Source organism: Zonotrichia albicollis, chromosome 1 (genome assembly GCF_047830755.1).
Source record: "Zonotrichia albicollis isolate bZonAlb1 chromosome 1, bZonAlb1.hap1, whole genome shotgun sequence".
NCBI classification, from domain to species: Eukaryota; Metazoa; Chordata; class Aves; order Passeriformes; family Passerellidae; genus Zonotrichia; species Zonotrichia albicollis.
Window position 1 is genome coordinate 54512661 of NC_133819.1, and position 12840 is coordinate 54525500.

At 37.5% G+C, this 12840-nt stretch overlaps 1 protein-coding gene across 6 annotated transcripts in view; it reads right to left on the bottom strand.

The window, feature by feature from the left end:
- Window positions 1-12840, bottom strand: part of POU6F2 (POU class 6 homeobox 2) — a 313133-nt gene that overhangs the window by 176037 nt on the left and 124256 nt on the right. For all 6 annotated transcript variants that reach the window (XM_074541631.1, XM_026793432.2, XM_014267044.3 and 3 more), the window contains exons 3-4: window positions 3110-3201; window positions 1946-2174 (exon numbers count right to left, since the gene is read on the bottom strand). In XM_074541631.1, coding sequence (XP_074397732.1) covers window positions 1946-2174; window positions 3110-3201 — 321 coding nt within the window. The remainder of the gene's footprint in view (window positions 1-1945; window positions 2175-3109; window positions 3202-12840) is intronic.

A 12840-nucleotide genomic window follows, 5' to 3' on the forward strand; every position in this document is an offset into this window, starting at 1 on the left:
AAGGTATTTAGGGCACAGTGCAGAGGAATAATTTTTTTAAATTACCATTATGTTGGAGGAAAATGTTTTGAACCATTTACATTGGAAAGAAATAACAATAAATAAATAAATAAAAAAATAAAACGAATTAAAGCTTCCTTTTTACACTTCCTGTTCACACCTTCATCACTTTCACACTGGACTATCACTTCCTTTACTGTCCTCATCCATTAAAACTACGCAATTCTGTTGTAAGATATTGGCTAACACTTAATCTTGCTATATTTTGTTCCATCCTATTCAGAAGCAACTGCATTCTGAGAAGTATCAACATAGGAATAGCAAATAAATACATCTGTATTTTATATCATATGTACTTGAACTGAATACTGTTCCTAACAGTGTCAGACACACTGATTGAACAGGGGAAAAAAGGGATCTTATAGAACTCCTTTCAGTCTGATTTTAGACCACAGGAAAAATGCAGGAGATTCCTCAGGGCAGAACCATTGCAAGCATGGTACAGCTCAGACAATAGAGAGGATACATACAGAGATTAACTTTTTCCTAGTTACTTTGGAGTCATGCAACTCTCTCAACAACTTGAAAGAGGATGGCAGAGCCTTATTGATAAAGCAGACCTCCCACAGCAAGAACAAAAACATATATCTAGGGCATGGATGACAGATGAGAAAACTCTGATTTTATTTTAAATTATATAAAAAGATATTTTCATGCAATGCTGTATTTTTAGTTGCCTCTAATCATACAGCTGCTTTAATCAAAAGTGGTGAAACAAGTTGTGTGTTGCAGTCAACTTGTTTGGAGGGAAGGAATAATGGTCCCAGAGGGACCTTGACAAGTTTGAGATGTGGGCTGAAGCAAACCTCATGAAATTCCACAAAGCAAAGTGCAAGGTCCTGCACCTGGGTCGCTGCAATCCCAGACACACCAATGGCTTGGGCAGAGAAATGATTCAGAGCAACCCTGGTAAGAAAGGCCTGGGGCTGACAGGTGATGAAAAACTCAACATGAGCCAGCTGTGTGTGCTCACAGCTCAGAAAGCCATTCAAGTCCTGGGCTGCATCACAAGGAGCATGGCCAGGAGGTCAAAGGAGGTGATTCTGCCCCTCTGCTCACATGTCATCCCACCTGGAGTATGCACAGCTGTGGTGTCCCCAAGATAAGAAACATGTGAAACTGTTGGAGCAAGTTCAGGGGAGGACCATGAAGTTTTTAAGAGGACTGGAGCACCTTCCTTATGAACACAGGCTGAGAAAGTAGGGGCTGTTCAGCCTGGAGAAGATCACATGGAGACCTTATGGCAAATTTCCAGTATCTGAAGGGGTTCTACAAGAAAGCTGGAGAGGGACTCCTCACCAGGATCTATAGAGGAAGGACAAGGAATAATAGGTACAAGTTGAAAGAGGGAAGATTTAGATTAGATATTAGGAAAAAAATAATTCGCTGGGAGGGTGATAAGACAGTGGAATAGGGTGCCAAAGGAGGTTGGGGATGTCCCAACCTTGACAAGTTGGGTAAGACATCAAGAAACCTGGTTTAGGGGGAGGTATCTCTGCCCATGGCAGGTGGTGTTGGGACTAGATGATCTTAAAGTCCATTCCAAACCTTTGATATTCTATGATTCTGTTATTCTATAGCTTGAAATCTCCAAGTGATCTGTGAGTAGAGAACATTGATCATTGATGACAGAAAAACCTAATGAGTCATTCAAGTGGTTTGCATTACTGACCCACAGAATGTAAGACCCAAACTCCAACATGTTTCTATAAAAAGGCAAATAGCCCTTAAGTGTCTCTCAAGCATTCAAAAACAATCCAGGTATTACTTTTCAATATTCATGGAGAGCAACATTTAATTTGAAAAAGATATAACTCAATTTAAAGAAAGACAGGGCATAAAACATGTTAGAGAACCTGTTGGAAAAATTATGAACATGACTTACCTTGTAGATTTTGCAATGGCAAAGTCATGATGCCTCCTGCTGCAGCTGCTGCTACCAGTCCTTGGATGTTGGTGAGATTTGCTGTAGGTAGAGTCAGGACGAGTCCTTGTTGGCCCCCCAGCTGCCCAGCCATGTTGAAAGGAATAAGGATTGGCTGATTCAGGGCTGGAGTGCCTCCTGGCATCACCCCTGCTACTGCTGAGGCTAACTGTTGGGCTGTCAGTAGTGGCTGTAAGAAACCACAGGTACAAACCTATTTCAGTGTGTATGACTCAGTATTACACACTTTCAACCTTCTTGCTTGAGATCCTTTCGTGTTCCATTACAGACATGCACTGCTTCCAGTATCTTAAAGCATACATTTTCACCAACACAGAAAACTTTGACAACTATGACAGTCTGAAACTGTAAGCCTCAGTCAAACAGCATAGTAGCAATCCCAGCTGAATCTAGACTGGAAAATTCATTACACATACACCAAAAATAATTTATGAGCAAAAGAAGACATAACTCAACTTAGCCTACAAGTACTTAAATGCCAACATTTCCCAAAAATTCCTGGTTGTATACTGATTGATAATAGCAGAAAACACTAGTGACAACTACCAGAAGCTTTGTGGACCAAGACTGTCCTGGAAAGTGGAAGAATATTGAGTGTCTTCTTGGAGTATAGCTGAACTTGGATTAATTTGTGATGTAGGATAGGAAATATTTTAAAGTCTTATAAAATGCAATACTACTTTGTCTACACTTTGCTCTAAAGAAAATAAATATCTGATATAAAAGATAATGAAATACCTTTACTAATACAGGAGTTCTGTGTGACAGACAACTGTCAGAGACAATAATTCTGCATTAAAATTGCACCAGATTTTCAATATTAAATTATTATATTCATTTCAGAAGTAATTCACATAAGAAATTGCAATATTTTAACTTCCTAAATATGTAAAACTTAGGTTTTATTTTAGAAAAGCAAACAAAATATAATCCTGCCAAACTTGACTTTCAAAATATACATGATACATATTCTCTTTTTGTACCACTGAACGCAGCCAAAGAGATTCACATTTTCTACATTACACATATCAAAGATGATCAGTCACAGTTATTCATTGTTCACCAAATTGCACATCTCAATTAGTTAAAAGGAAAGATACTGACCTGAGGCCCAACAGGGAATGCAGGATGGGACTGACTGGGTTGGTGCTGGTCTGCTGGGCTTGTATCAGGCAGCACTGTGTTTCCTCTGGCCTCTGAAATTCAGAGAACAGATTGACTTTAATATCAAGCCTGGGGACTGCCACATTACCTTCTACTCTGATGTCACATAACATGAAGCTGAAAATGATATGTTAAAGTGCTTTATCAATAACTCAAGCACTCAAATTGCTTATCAGCTGCATAAATTATGCTAACGTTCATTCAGACCAGCCAGCTCATTCAAAGAGTTACAGAAATCTGACAGCAGTGAAACTGAAGCTATCATCAACCCAGCTAATGTGGGTTGCATTATACATCAATTTACATACAGCACATGAGCACTCCGTGTGTGTAGGAACTGCATTTTTTACGCTTAGGTGAGCATCAGCCATTGCAATTTCTGAAAGCAAAAATTATCTGAAAAGTAATCAAGTCACATCTACTTTCTATCTTAATAAAGTATTTTCTTTTGTCAGTTACTGAGGGAGCAAATGCTGTACTATGCACAATAAAAAGACACTATGAAAACTAGTATGCTTTCATATGACAGCTTGTTTTTTAAATTGTATGTGGGGGATTAGCAAAATTCTGCAAAATCAAGGATTTCCAGCATTTATTGAGACGATCAATATCCAACAATCGAAATGTATGCTGGGTGCTAATGACTTGCTAAGCATAGAACACAGTCCAGCCCTGATAAATTTTGCTGAAATCTGCAATACAGATTTGAAAGGGGGGAAGAAAACTAAAAACATCCTATCAGTTGTAAGAAAGTACCAAGATATTTTCAAAACTAGACCCCAATCCTCCATTTCCTCTGGGTGAAGGGCTCAACTGATTCCCAACTTTTCAGTGATGATGATCAGGCCCACATTGATTTTTGAGGTTGTAAGAATGACAGCAAGTATCACATGTAGCTTCAAGAGTACTGTAGTCTCTTATAAAGAAATCCCTGGCAAAGGCATCAGGTTTCCTGATTGGTATATCTTCTGTTTTGGTTTTTTTTTTCTGATGAGTGGTTGAAATTCCATTCTGAGTAAACCTTAACAAGATGCTCTTTTCTAATGTTTGTCCTATGAATAGCAAGATAATTCAGAAACAGTTTCTTGGCACACCCTTGTACTGTTAGGAAAAAGGATACGATTCTGTCATAAATTTTAAAGAGGGTATTATCAGCTCATTTAAAACAAATTCTTTTATATATTCTCCAAGGGGAACAACTTATAAATAATGGAAATGTGGAAAAAAACCCACCTTCACCACATTAAGGTTCAAATAAAATTGACTGCTACATATTATTCAATTGACTTCCATCTCTACAGCAAGCTGTCAATCATAACAGCATTTTAGAATTGGATTAAACAATAAATGTGCAGACTTATTATGCAGAAATCTGAAAATCTGATTAATTTGTAATATCTTAGTGTGGTCTTAAAAATTCAGAAATGGACATTGCTCCGGGAATACTTACAAATGGTCTATTGAAATATCTGTTTTGGAACTAATAAAACATATAAACTTGCTGACATTTTATAAAGGGAATTCTACAGAAATGTGTTTGCTGTTTTAATGACCATTGTCGTTTAATAATGAGAATAAGCTGACCTACTATAATCAGTGAGGATTGAAAAAATTGCCTAGTAACATGCTAAAAGAGACACAGTCACTAAATTTTTTATCTGCAATTTACTCATTCAAGTTAAATGAAAAGAGAAAAATGTAACTAGATATGCGCAATTCAGTGAAAACTCTTTTTTTCAAATGCAGAGCAATTCTAGTGCTGATGCCAACCCTAAGACCAAAACCAGGGTTTCCCCAGTGTTATGTCCTCCTATACAAAATAAAGTGCTATGTTCCTAAGCATAATTTTTCCTTTGGTAATTTCCACATACTGTTGTGGTCCTTCTTTTTTAATCTTCACAGCTGTATTTATAAAGTGACATTAGATCCAAGGCTCAATACCAATGAAGATATCACTCTCCATTAAGATCAAATCTTAGAAGTCAATTTTGTTTTATGTAATTTTAAGGGCTGTGAGTTTTGTCTATGTGTGTGATTTAATCAATATTAAAACAAGCTCCTGATAATATGTCATATCATTAAATAACCTAATGAAATCTTTGGGAAAAGAACAAAACCAAAGGCATTAGAATTAGATTTTATTGCAATTTTTATACCTTGAGCTCTCAGAAAATATGTAAGAAGTTCTGAAGTAATATGCCTGTCTGATAGTATTCTTTTTTCCATGGTGCTCATCCAAAGAACCACCAATTTCTGTTATCTGTACCATAATGATTTTTCAATATTTGATCACACAATCTTTATGTAACATAAGTTGGTTATATTGGACCATCAAGCCAAAATTAATTACACTGCTTTCCTTTTTCATTGTACTAACTGAAATCACATAGGATTACATTCCTGTCACACCACAGATGATTGTTTTGGGTTTTTTTATTTCAGTGCTCAAATGCTCTTCCTGCTGCTCCTAATTCAGTTCCCATAGGATGCAGTCATCTCAAGAACAGAGCACACACTTTCATGTGGTCTTACATGGCATCCTATATGAAATTATCAATCCTGTATTCTCTGACTGAAATTCTCAGATCTCTCCTGCCCCTTCTAATCTACCTGCTATAACAGACACTTAAGAGTCAAGAAAATGTACAAGAAAATCTGCCTGCTGGGCTGGCACTAAATACAGGGAAGCAAGAATTTCAGGGCAATATCTGTTGCATCACACAATGACAGCATTTTTTCCTTGCTGTATGCTGCGTTCACTGACACACATAGGTCAACACTGAAGAAGGCAAGGCAGAGCACAAAACATTGCTAGAAGGCTAGTTTTTCTTTTCTGCCTTTTATTTCTGACTGGGGGGAATCCCCTGATTTCAGAGGAGTTGGGGTGCTCTGTCTATTTGTGATTTCTCTACTAATTCTGCTTCAGAGATTCATTACTATGAATTTGGAAGAATGCCTTCATTAAGACCAACTGCCCTAAACTGGCAGCACACAATCCCCTACACTGTTTCTTGCCAATGTTTTACTGAGTTTATTTGGGAGTTGGTTAATTCCACATGCTGGAACGACCTCTGCAGGTAAATTATCCCTTTGCCCAAATTCCAGTCCTCACTAATGGAAATGGACTGTCAAAATCTAGCCTAGATTTTCCACTTGTCTGATCCAGGCCCAGTTACCTCCTGTTAGGTTGAACTCCAACTCTGCTCAGCCAGTCCGCCAGCAAGGAACCAGGACTTATAACAACCCCTTTGGAGCTGGGGAACTACCAGCAGTACCTTCTCTGTTTGCAACTGTGTTTTGCAGAAATTCTACCCTCATTACAACCCCGACTCCTGGTGCAAAAGGGGCAGGGGGAAGGCAGTAGCAGGGCTGCTGCTCTGAAAAGAGAACCAATTCTCCTTAACATTGTTTGCCCAGGCAGGGCTCTTATAATGACTGAGTCCTGACAACACAGCCTAAGTCATTGAGCTTGCTCAATTGTACCATATGAACAGACAGGAGTGCCATTGCCATAGTACTGCCACGACTGTAGACAAGGCTTTAATATTTAATAAGGAGTATTCATCATATGTGATTCATCATAAATTAATTATAAATTATATAATTCATACCTCTCATCTCACCAAGGGACTGGAAGGGCATGACACAATAAAAAAAATTGAAGTGCACTGTAAACACTCTAAAAGAGCCTTCTTAAAATGAAATATTATTTAAAATAAAGCTAAGTAAAACAAAGGCAACCTTCTTCTCCCCTTATCAAAATGAGAAAAAAAATCCACAAACCAAGTGAAAAACCATGTTGCACAATATCTGGTTTAGAAAACAGAAAACAACAACAAGAGAAACATCAGAAGAAAAAAAATTCCAAGTCTCAAGGCCACCAAGCATCATAAAAAATTACAACTGTAAATGTACTGGTTATAAAAGGCTTTCCATAGTTTGCTTCCATTTTGCTTCTTACACATTTTCAGCAACACAACAGGTAACTCAGTTCTTAGCGTCTTCCAGTGCCCTGTGAAGGTGAGAATGCTCCAATGCCCCACTTTACAGCAAATTGGGAAAAGAGAATCCAATATGGATTCTCAAATAAGCCCAGTTTAGCTGATCTCCCCAGCTCTAGATCCACTGTTCAGGAAGGCATGAGTCAAAACACAAAACTGCTCTGCAGCTCCTTGGCTGCTCCAGGGCTACAGCAGCTCTGACAAGGTGACCCTGCACGTGCTCCCCAGCATCCTCACTTGGATGCAATGCCTGGCCCAGCTGCCCTTGTCTCACCTGGTCTCTGGTGCTTGCAAGGAACCTGCAGCTGACTGAAAAATGGTACAGAACAGCGTCACAGCATTGAGTGCATTAAACTGGTACATCCAGCTCCACCCTGGCGTTTCTGCACGTGTGTGCTTGTGCCTGCTCAAAGCCATGGTGCACCCTGGCATCTCTTCTCAAACTCTGCACGAAAGCTCCCTCAAAGCCAATGCTCATACCAAAGCACAGCACTAATCTCAGCAGATGACCTGGATATGAAAAACTTCCTCATGGTCTTCATGAATGAATTCAATATGTCTCACATTTGTATCAAATTTAGGGATATGCTGGACCACCTCTCCTTACCACTCAATGCTTTGAAAAATGGCCTGGATCAAATTCAATAATACTAGATTTTCAGTGATATAAAGAATATATAAATCCTTCTGAGATATCAGAAAATATTTCAAATGCATTAACATTAATAAAAGAACACATTTCAAGCAACAGTTGATATTAAATCTTTAGCTAGTTCCACAATGCAACATTAAATTATTTTTATTTATCTGTCAGTAACCATAACAATAAGAAATCAAGAGTAGACTTTTTTCTTACTCACTGAGACAACTCACATTAACGATACAGCTTTAAGAATTAAATCATTAAAGTAAAAATACTGCCTGTGAGAAAAGTGTTACGTCTTTAAAACTAAAAAAAAAATAAACTAAACAATCTGAGCAAAACATTGCTGCATTTAGCTCATAATCAAGAAAAAAACCCTAACTTTTTAAGGAAATTAAATAGCAACTAATATGATTCAAATTATCAGGTATGTTATGGGAAAATCCATCATCTCTGATCAAAGCAACTCAACTCCTCACTAAATGAAACCTTAACTCTCAGCAATTGTACTAAGAGCAATCTTGCTGAAAAAAAATTAATAGCTGAAAGAAAAAGATGCAACTGATAATGAAAAAAAAATATAACATTCCCTCTTCATTCTGCCACAAACCACCACATTTTGGCTCTTAATTTCACTATTTTCATTTTCCTGTTGCATCAGAGTTTGGACATGTCAGGAGGAAGCATGCACAAACTACCACATTGTAAAACCTTAGTAATCAGTTTGTTACACAAAATTTCACAAACCACCTAAATTTTACAATACTTGCAGGAGACAAAATTGAGATTTTATGCTGATTCCATTTTACATTACTATTTTCCTATGGTTTTCAGAGGAGATATTCCTGCTATCTCAGCAAAGAAAATCAATCTCATAAATTATATTAGAATAATGATTCTCCCACTGAAAGATATAAATTTAAGCTTAGACCTTCAATATTTAGTTTGTTAGACAGTTGTCTCTTTCCAGTCCATGACCAAGATGTGGCACAAAATTCACTCCTTTGGATTGTATAAAATTTCCCTAAGTATCAGGTTATCACACAGATGATTCAGCAATTAATCTTTTTCTGCTGACTTGTACTTCAGATTTTAATTTTTTATTTTTAGGCAGTAATTTCACCCTCAGAAAGAGACACAAACAAATGTGTAGAATTCTGGATGTGTGCAGAATTACTACTAGCACTTGTTAACTCTGAAACCTAATAAAATTGCAATGTTGATGTTATGATTTTACTGTTCAATCATTTCAGCACAGCATACAAATGCTGTGCACATCTTCTACAATGTCAGATTGTGTCAACGTACATAGCTCTCATTCTTAATTTTCTCCTTCCTATGTACAAAGCCCTTCTAGTTTACCTTTGAAAATGTTTGTGGTGTGATAAGGGAATGGTATATTGATTTACCATATTGACATATATGTCAATGCAATATCCTATACAGAAGAGCTAAAAATCCTGCATTGAAAATGCATTGAATTAGACATCAATATGAATAGAGCAGATTTGCTTTACTCAGTGTATCATTCAGTACTTAAGCAAGTAAAACACCACAGTTTTATACTTATCTGAAATTGCCTTGCAGTTGCTACTGCAAAGCTACTAAAATCATCTGGAGAGCTCAAAGTCATTCTGCCAGCAGAGTATAGAATACTGTCTTTGCCTGGTCCCTGGAGATATTTCCTCCTAAAGGATCTTCTCCCACAAGGCACATGCAGTAGATGAAATCACTGTCCTCATTACCCCTATGCACAGAGCTTGGTTTGTACTTATGCACCTGCATCCTTCTGGATTAGGACTGATAACATTAAAACTCCATGACTCTTTATAATGAAAATCAGACTATTAAAGTGATTCGTGTTACAGAGGAATTCTTCTGGGCAACCACAAGTTATAATTACCATCCAAAAAAAATCAACCATACCGAGGCACAAAATCACAAATAACTCAAAATCTCAGTTCTCCCAAGGGCCTTAAATTTTCTTCTTTCCCATCTTTATTTTTGCTCCTCTTTCATTGTCTCATCTTTTCTTTTTTCTCTTTACCATATGTGAATTTTTTTTCTTATTGGTGCCTATATCAATATTCTTCCACTTCAAATACTTCATGTGAGAAAAGAAGTGTTGTTACTGCAGAAAAGATGAAGGGATATAATTGCAAAAGTATGTTTTTTATTCAAAATAGACTCATTCTACTTTTCTTCATCCACAAAGTACAGTGCATAAAAATCCCTTGTTAGTGGTACATACATTTTTTATTAGTTGGACCCTTCATATTGAGAGTTCTAGTTCCTTCTATACTGTCTGCATTAGCCCAAATATTAAGGTCACAAAGACCATATCAGTCTCTGAATTCCTACAACATTTCATGCTCACTGTTTGTGGCTAGTGCTGGTGAATGCAGGGATGATAAAGGTGACTTACCAGAAGATGGACAGTTGAATGCGTTATTATTTCATGTTGGGCAGCTGATCACTGGCTAAGAAGGCCAGGAGGCTTCTCTAAATTAAACTTTCCTTTCTTTCCACCCCTGGAAGTTTACTAAGTGCCAAAGAGTGAGCATATTAAAGAGCATCTATTTTGGAACAACTGTTACAGTTTGCCATCTTTATAGCTACCTTAGATATTTTTAGGGTTTTTGTAAAGTGCTTAATATGCATATTGGTTTCATTCCTAATAGGGAAGAGGGCAAGCTTTCCATCAAAAGCCCAACTTGCCAACACTCATCCTCCCCACCTGACTTCTGTACCCTTCCCCCAAATAAGCCAGACTATGAAGATATCTTATAATGCTGTTTGTCTGAGGAATCCTGCACAGTTACTTAGTATGTGTTTGGCTGCTGGCACTACAGCCTACTGAAAGCCAGGCATGTGGATGATCTCTAGTGCACAGTAATTCAGGCTTCTGGGTGGAAGAAAAGCATAGTATGTCTGACATATTTTGCTTTTTACAAGCCACATTGATAGACTAATTTCCACAGAGGGCACAGGTAGGCAGCCAGTGACAGTAATTCAACTCACAACTTTGACAAGGGACTGGAAAGAAAAAGCTGTAAGGTGGGAAGCAGATGAACCTATTATTTTATCAATCTGATGAGAACCTGTTTAAAAATTCAAATCACCCAGTTTGGTGAGAGGAGAACCTCCAGTTAAGGAAGGAAGTATTCAATTAGACCTCGTAAAAAGCACCTCACAGGAGAGTCACTGTTCAGCAAAGTGCACCCCATAATATTATGCTAACTTCTACTGGAGCAATCTGACCAGCAAGTATGGTAAAACAACAGTAGTTCATCATCATTGCTACTGAGTTCACTGGTTTCATCCCTGCAGTGTCTTTAACAATTTTTCCACTCTCTGCTGTGGTCTTTACACAGCCCTGTGGGGCAGCTCCATCAAGTGCCTCATTACAGGTTGTTCAGCTGTTCAGACTTTACTGAGACTCTTGAAAGAGCCATCCCACAGAGTGTAGAAGTCCAGTTGAGATTCAGAAGGAAACCTTAACAGTGATAGCAACTCTGTATGCAGGAGATCTCACACTCCTAGATCCAACTACATCACAAAACTAGTAGGTCTTCATTATAAATCTATTTAGCTGCACAGGTATCTTCAGAGGGTCCCAGCTACAAAAATACAACAGCCTTCCAAAAGCAACTGGTACCATTTGATATCTGCAGCAAGTTCTCATGATGTGGCTCAGCAGGGTGAGACATTATTTCAAATGAAAATGTTGGCTGGAAGCTGCAGAAACTTATGGTATGCACACCTCCAGATCTCATAAATCCTGAACTGAATTGACTTCCTTCTCTTTATTATTGTCTGAAACCAGTTGTAGCGGCTATTTACAATTTTGCCAGGAGCTTTTGCCACTTTATATCTATGTTCATAAAGAACATTCAGTTTTACAACCAGGTCTTGCAAAGTATGTCAAGCCCAACCATCACTAACCCAAGTTTACACCACACACCAAGAGCTCTTGCTTTGTACCCCTCCCCACCCCTTCAGTCCTTCCCTCCTCCATAGATCAAAAGTTGAAGATCCAAAAGGCAGCAAAAAGACTAGTAGCCAACATCATCATAGTGTCTCGTTTTGAGGAGCTATTTGCCAATCAGTGATAATAAACTCTTCAGCAGCCACTAAAATAATCTTTTCTACATTGAATATACTCCAAAATAGATCTTCATAGAAATAACAAAGTGGTTGACAAACATTTGGACACTGTTCCTGTAACATGTTCATCTTGCCTTTATGTGAGTCAAAATCCCACTGGATTATAAATGTGCTGGATTAGTTTCCTAGGAAAAGTTTGAGAATATAGCACAGGGTAAAAAAACTTTACATGTACGATGCATACATCCCAGGACAGCTGAATTTCATTAAAAGATCTCTTTGTTAGAAATGTCTTGTCATGACAAGACCTCTTTGTAACAACATGCCATGAAGAAACAAAAGAGCAAAAAGAAGCCAGACGACTTAGCTTTGCCAAAATAGCAAGGGGCAGGCAACTTGCTTCAAATAGGGCACTGCAGCACATCCTAACAGGATTAAATTTTATGGAATAAAATGTTTCTAATCCACGCGAATACTTGTCTTCACATATATTCATATACCTCTCTAAATATAGATACATAATTTAAATAAATCAGTTTCCTAAATCAATTTCATTTTTTTATATTATTTTTCTGTTTATTTTTTCAGCATTACAGTAACTGAAAAATAACTACTGGTAAAATATGCTATTAATTTAAGGGCATTCATAGCATGTTATGTTACTAATAGACTTGGGTAACACTATTTTTTTATCCTTTTTGCAAAGCATTATTTTATTGTCCTCCTAATTTCCATGATTTTACTTCCACTTAAAGTCAAGTGAAGGCTTTGCAGAATTCTATTATATTATTGTCCTGTCATTATTCTAACTCCATTTCACAACAACACAAAACCAGCATCAGCTTCCATTTGTCATATTACTTACTTTGAGGATTATGTCAGACGTCAGACTACATGCACATGCCTACTAAACATAATTT